General features: G+C 40.5%; 1 protein-coding gene across 5 annotated transcripts in view; it reads right to left on the reverse strand.

Moving 5' to 3' along the window:
- pax7a (paired box 7a) overlaps nt 1-6,215 on the reverse strand; it is a 47,069-nt gene extending 40,854 nt beyond the window's left edge. The window contains exons 1-4 of one of the 5 annotated variants that reach the window (XM_070958913.1): nt 5,708-6,215; nt 4,051-4,286; nt 3,142-3,271; nt 2,597-2,725 (exon numbers count right to left, since the gene is read on the reverse strand). In XM_070958913.1, the coding sequence (XP_070815014.1) occupies nt 2,597-2,725; nt 3,142-3,271; nt 4,051-4,286; nt 5,708-5,795 (583 nt within the window). In that variant the 5' untranslated portion in view covers nt 5,796-6,215. Of the gene's footprint in view, nt 1-2,596; nt 2,726-3,126; nt 3,272-4,050; nt 4,287-5,707 lie in introns of all 5 variants that reach the window. The other 4 variants (XM_070958911.1, XM_070958914.1, XM_070958916.1 and 1 more) reach the window with 4 other exon arrangements.
- Nucleotides 6,216-7,234: the final 1,019 nt, after the last annotated feature.

Raw genomic sequence — 7,234 nt, forward strand, 5'->3', positions numbered from 1 at the left:
CTCTGTCACTTTCCCTCCCTGATGCGCGGAAATAATCCCACCTGGCATCTGTTTAATTAGTTTGAGGACCTCAGGTAATCCCGCGATTTGCAGAAGTGTCCATCGCCTGTCTCCAGCTCATCTGACGGTCAGGTTGGTTGTGTTAGTGTGGCGGATGGACGCCGAACAGCTGATTCACCCTCTTTTTCTGAGCGATGTGGCGCAAAACAAAAGGATGCACAGGTTTGCACAGATGTAGTGCAACCTTTTACCTATTTCTTGCGCGCAATTAAACTTTGGCACAGAATTTAAGGACCGTGCATGACCATTAAAGCGCGCACCTTGGATGGGACACTTATTCCTGCACAAGCAGAGCGGAGGGTTGCCAAGATCTCCGCTCCGTCAACAGTCGATTAACAATTATCAAGGGGGGAAAAAGTGCCATTACAGCAGCGTGAAAAGGTGGAGCTATTTTCGATGCATAGACTGAGATTTGGTCGCTTTAGCTTCCACTACATCCCCCCTGAGAAATAACATCATGCGACAAAATAAAATTTACACTACTCTAATATGGTTAGCAGTTTAAATACACGTCTAATAAAGATAGATTAGAGCTGGGATAAATCCGTGATGTAACCTCTGAGAAAATCAAATACACAGACCTAATAAACAAATAGATAAATAAATAAAGTCTTAAAATCTGGATAAGTAAACGAAAAAAAAAAATCTCATGAATTTTGTGCCCTGGGCGAGCCACTGTGAGCTCCGCTCTGAGATGAAAGTGAAAAGAAATAAAAGGCTCTATTTAATCTGCTTTAAAACCCCTCTCCACATAAGGGCTGTGCTTCAAACTCGGAGAGTGAGGGGCTGATTGGGGATAAATACATTTCTTACCATGCCTGCGAGCTATTACACCAGGCACGAACACAGCCACCTATTCAGCAACCATCGTTTCCAGCGCTTACTCTAATAAGTATTAGCATTATTAGATGCCATCCGGATGCCGGTAGACTAAACTGCACTGCGCAGAGGGTGCGTCTCTTTTTATAGCAACGTAATTGAGTTCCAATTTAAAACACGAGCAGCGCTAAGAAAAAAAAAGCGGGAACATTATGTGCATATTTTGAACTAAACAGTATAAAGTCAATAATAATGCAGTGATAATGTAAGTAACACTTCACAACTCAAAGTATCGCATTACGCAGAACGCGTGCGCTCTGTTTTTACGCGGCTGGGTTGTGCGTAACGAGCAGACTCCAGAAAAAGATGGTCATTTAGCGCCAGCAGGGTTATAGACCGTCTGTACGGACAGTGGCGATATTTGCAACAAAACTGTGACATTTTTCGGGGAACATTAATGCGTGGTGTGACAGAGAAAAGAGACCGTTTTCACGCTATCAACTGATTCTTCTCCAACGGGCCATTATATAAAATTACAAAACTATCTACCAGCGGGGCGTACTGAATAATTCATCTCCTTTTATGTCTCTCCTTGCCCTTTGTCCAAAGTTTTCTCTCTCTTTTACCCGATTTTTGAATGAGAAAGGACGGGCCCATACTCTCCTTTTCGCTGCCCTGCTTTCCAGGATTTGCTTTTGTACCTCGGACTCTTCACTTTAGAAAAGCGTCAATGGAGGGGAGGTTTTGCTCGTGAACTTCATCTATCGAGTTTGAAAAGAAAAATTGGCAGTGTCTTTTTTGGGGAAAAAGGAGGCTTTTGCGAACTCTTATCTAAACCCTATTCTGTCATGTTTGATCATCAAAAGGGGCCAACCTTTATGTCGTTTGGATGCTGAGCATTTTTAACTCCATGGGCGAGAAAAAGCACTAAACATAAAAAAATAAATATGACAATGCAATCACAAGGTTGTTTTTTGAAAAGGCAAACAAGCCTATTTTTACAGTCATTAAATAACTATAAAATGACAGAATAAGAAAAAAGTCACATTTTCTATGTAATGCTCCCCATGTGTTATTTCTCCATAATTACATTGAATTGTTTTAAATATGTATAATATGCTGCAAGGATGTGATATTCCACATGATATATCAATGCATTTTAATTTATTAAAAGCTTGCACATGCTATAGACAAACACTAAAAGCGAATACCTGCACCAAAGCTTTATTTTCCCCTCCTCGCAGCATTAGAGCAAATAATAATTTGAACATTGATTTCCACTTTAACTGACAAGTGGTGAAATGTCAGTGAACTGACATCGATTGTGAAATGGGTCAACTGTCAGCTGTCGTTTAGAGGTCGTTAAATGAGTGAATGAATGAGGAGGAATTCGCTACACAAATTAATTTTCTGCAGTTAAATACCTTCTGCCAAGGCTCTCATAAATAATTGAGTGAATGAACAACTGCTGGCTCGGAGTTAAAAGCAGGAATAAATTCTCTGCGTTTAGCTGCAGCTCGGATGTGGGACAATTTCCCAAGAGGACGTGAAGTAGGAAGTCTATTTAAAACAATTACTTCCTGCTTAAAAGGCTGTAATTTACTCTAGATGATGCTGATAATAATAATAATAATAATAATAATAATAATAATAATAATAATAATTTGTTATTTCAGACATATACAAAAGGGCCATATACTTTCTGCTGTTAACTTACATTTATCACCGAGGATGCCATCGATGCTATGCTTTGTTTTCTTTTCTCCATCTTCATCCTTCTTATCACAGTCATCCTCGTCATCTTTTTTGCCAAATCGGGCCCTCAAAACGCGGCTGATGGAGCTCACTAATGGCAACAAAAAGGTAAATGGGTGATTAGCCCTAAAACCCATAAAAGAACCATAGTAATCCTATCATACATTTTCTTTTAGAACGATATACAAAAATAGCACAGGAAAAGTTTTACATGAAGAAGCTGCGTTGAGAAAATGTTTCAAATAAAATTCTGGACTAAAGGAGCAAAGATACACTGTAAATGCAGTAATAAAAAAAAAAATAGCTACTGAGCACCAAAGGCACATTTTTTTTTTCTGGGTCAAACAGCTGTAGGTGAGCTTCCTGCTACACTGAAACATTTTATTAGCCTATCAGTAACTGAGGGGCTCAAAACATGTTGGATTCAAAGTGATGTTCAGAAGTGATGCTGCAGTGTTCGCTCGTAGTAAGAAAAAAAAAAGTGCAGCTTACCAGATGAAGCCTCACCTGAAGGAACTGTGCTTCTGTCGCACACGCCGTCCTTCAGCAGCTTATCCCGGATCTCCCAGCTGAACATACCCGGGTTTTCTCTCTTGTACTCCTCGATCCGCTTCTCCACGTCAGGAGTTGCCACCTGCTTTAGGTTTGAAGTGGTGTCAAGGCAGGAAAAAGACAAGAAGAGGGGGGGGTGGGGGGTGGGTAGAAAGTTCAGACGGTTTTAATTGAGAGGAATTTTTTAAAGAGGAGCAAAAAACGGTGATCATATAAAACATGCAAAATAAATATTGCAAATAAAAGACAAAACTAGAAATTGTGTATATTTTTTAATGGGAATATTAGATGCCAGTGAACGGTAGGCAGTCATTTATGTAACACTGTGGGAAAGGATGTGTCCCCATATATCTAAATGATATAATATGATATCAACAATAAGAACACTGCAATGGAAAAAGAGAAAATATTACTTGGTATTAAATATTTGCAGTAATCAATACTAATAATACTACTGAGAACCACAACCAAAAAAAAAAAAAAAAAAAGAATTTATTTCTTGAACTGAATTTTTCTCGATTTTTTTTTAAATATATATATTTAGCAGCCGCAAAGGTTGTTGCAACCAGCAATGATGTTACAGGTGGGCAGTAATATTAAATTTTAGGAGACATAATAATAATAATAATAATAATAATAATAATAATAATAATAATAATAATAATAATAATAATAATAATAATCTATTTCCGATAGACAAAGACTTCCACGCAGAGGAGACCTCACATCATTTTTGTCCATCATTGCACTCCATCAGGCTCTTACAGCAACCACCAGCTTTGAGCTCACTCAGGTGTCATGCCCCTCGTGACGCCCATCCACGCGCTGTGGTGACCCACAGACCAGTTCATGGATCCCACTCACCCTGGGCTTGCTGCCTCCTATGGCTCCCGGACGGATGGAGCCGGTCTCCTGGTATCTGCAGAGGATCTTGGAGACACAACCGTGTGAAACTCGCAGTTGTCGCGAGATTACGCAGGGTCGGATGCCGTGGTGGGCCATCTCCACTATCTTGTGTCGGATGTGATTTGGCAGGGGCCTCCCGTTGATGAACACACCGCCAAGCTGGTTCACCCTACCCTGGCCCAGAGGGGTGGATACTGCGCCACAATAAACAATAAAAGTCTCAAAAACAACAACAAAAAAACACAACAACACATCCAGTTCTCTAAAGACTTCGAATGCTCACTTCAGCGTGGGCTATAAATGAAGCTAATTCAGCCTGTGTTGTAGTCAAATAGTGGCATGTTTGCTGTGTTACTGACTTTTAATGGCACGCAGTTTACGCACATTATCATATTAGACATTTTCAAGAGAGCGTCGTGCCAAATTCATCCAGCGTCTGTCTGGCTGACAGGATGCATCCCAGGCCACTTCACGATCCAATTTCACATTCAAGAGACACTAAAGAGGGTGACACTTCCCACCTTGATTATTCCTAGTCATGCTGTACAAATATTGATGTGATCCTTTGAGCCATCTCTTTGCTGTGTGTATTATTGCCATTTCCAGCAGCAGGACACTTGAGCAAATCCCGGAGCTCGAGTAACTTGCGAGCTACGTGGTTTTTGTGCATTTCAGTCCAGAGCACTTGAGCACGATCCGGGCGTAATGGGAAAACTGTTTCCATAAATGCATGCAAATACAAAGCGATCTTTTTTCCGCCCATATGTTCAGACGACTCGAGTGTGTGCATCGAAGTTTTTAAATACGAATTACCAATTAGATTGATTTGTGTGTGTGTGTGTGTGTGTGTGTGTGTGTGTGTGTGTGTGTGTGTGTGTGTGTGTGTGTGTGTGTGTGTGAGTGAGAGAGAGAGAGAGTGTGTGTGTTGTGTGTGTGTTGGGGTGTGTGTGTGCAGTAATCGAAATTGGACTAATGAGAAATGTTCATTAAATTTTACCCCCCCAAAAAATCATCTGATTATTCTGTCATGTGTCACATTATGAAGGTAAATTACTGTTAGGTTGGTTGAAATTTCAGTGCAAAGAATAACTCAGCATAGAACATTTTCTGCGTCTTGTAGTGAATGTCATTTCTCTGGAATTTCAAAGTCAAAGCATCCAAAAATAAAACGAATACATAAAATAGAAAATAAAATTCGGAATCATTATGAATAATTCTGGTATTTTTCCTATAATAAGCAGATATTACTGAGAGGAGATCAATCTAATCTGACAATCGAAAATCAACTGTAAATAAATACAGGCTGAGCACATAAATTCAGAAATAATAACAATATCAGGCTGAATCAAACACTTGATTCTAAGGATTTTTTTTTGTATAAGTTGATTTTCAAAGCGCGGACTGACGCTCTTCTTGCAATTCACTTCTGGTTCAGGTTGTTAACTTTAATCATCACTGACTGGAGGTCGCATTTGTTCACCCACCTCTTTATTTCCCAGCATGTCGCCGGGAACAAACTGCGCTCCGTGCGACCATCGCAGCACACAGAGGAGCACTGCCGACTTTTGTCAAAGCACAAGTTCAAACATCAAACACATGTTGTCCTCTTTCTTACCTTCCAGGGGGAAGCCGGTTCGCGGGTAGTTCTGGCCTGGCGCAGGGCGCACCATCCGAGGCACTGTTCCTGGTAAAGTAGCCATCATGTAGCTACTCAGACAAAACAACAAAAATGGACTCGAACCTGCCCCTCTCACAAAGTCCACGTCAAAGAACGGAATGTCTTCCGAATGCTCAAAAAAAGATGCAGAGTCTGCTGTCAAATCCCAATCCCAGGCGGAGAAACTGGTCAAGCCCTTCTTCCACCGGGGAAAAAACAAAAGTGATGCTGTCCTCTGGTGCGACGAACGAGCCCAAATAAAGAAAAACAAGGGCACCTAAAAGGAAAATAAAAATCTGCAAAACAGAGCGGTTGCACTCAAAGTCGTGTACGTGAGTTGGAAAAACGCTCTGTTATTCTTTTCCCTTGGTGTAGTTTGGGTTCAGTATAATGTCTGCTGGCTGGTTGGAAGTAGTTTAAGTGGCCAACTTTCGTGCATGTCGTAGGAGGAGACAGGCGAGCGCTCCCATAGGCTCCCTGGCCTTTCTTTTATGGATGAAAGAGAGTGGGTTTAGCCAGGGGCCCACCGGCCAATCAGAGCGACTCATTCCACTCTTAATTCACTGCTGCCTCCCTCATAAGACTCCACACACCAGAAACCAGTTCAAAACGATATTATATCTAAATGTTATTCTAAATCCTGTCTTTTCAAAGTGTGCCCGCTTCCATGACATTCAGCTGTTAAAACCTGTGGAATATTAATGCTTTTAAATGATGAGTTTTCGTTTCTTTCTTTCTTTCTTTCTTTCTTTCTTTCTTTCTTTCTTTCTTTCTTTCTTTCTTTCTTTCTTTGATTGACCAGGAAAATCTGAAAAAACTGAATCAATAATAAAAACAGCGGACCCTTAGATTCAATCAGAAATAATCTAGTAAAAAAAAACAAAAAACATAATGACAAGTTGTCAAAAATGTTTATTGTTCCTATTGTCTCCAGATTGACAATTGAATTCCTATTCAGATATAATATTTTGGAAAAACAAAAAACAAAACCATCATGTCCTCGGTAAAACTTCAAGAGCGCAAACGTATACATCCAAAGTTATTCGTCCACGGACGCACCGGTGCACACGCAGAGCTTCGAGGGGATAAAAATGAAAATCACGGCCAAAAATAACTGAGTAAGGCACTGCTGATGTGGTTCTGAGTGGACAAATGCTGCGCGGAAGCAGCCCCGCTTGGCCGAGGTTAGACTATAAGATGCGTTTGGCTTGTTAACCTTTCAATTAAGTAAATGTGCGCAGCATGAACATCTAAATCGCTCCTATAGCTTTTGTAGTAATTACAACATTTGGACCGACCCGCTATTGATGACAACAGGTTGACTTGCCCTCCAGTACGCACGAGAGTAATTGCTTAAAGGTAATTGTTAAAAAAAAATAATGCGCTACTATTAAACTCGGATAAAAAGAACACATATGGCAGAAAAGAAGAGGTGCATGTGTCAACTCTGTGGGCCCACCGTGCATATAAAATTGTGTGACAATT

The sequence above is a fragment of the Chaetodon trifascialis genome, chromosome 3, assembly GCF_039877785.1.
Source record: "Chaetodon trifascialis isolate fChaTrf1 chromosome 3, fChaTrf1.hap1, whole genome shotgun sequence".
In the NCBI taxonomy this organism is placed as follows: domain Eukaryota; kingdom Metazoa; phylum Chordata; class Actinopteri; order Chaetodontiformes; family Chaetodontidae; genus Chaetodon; species Chaetodon trifascialis.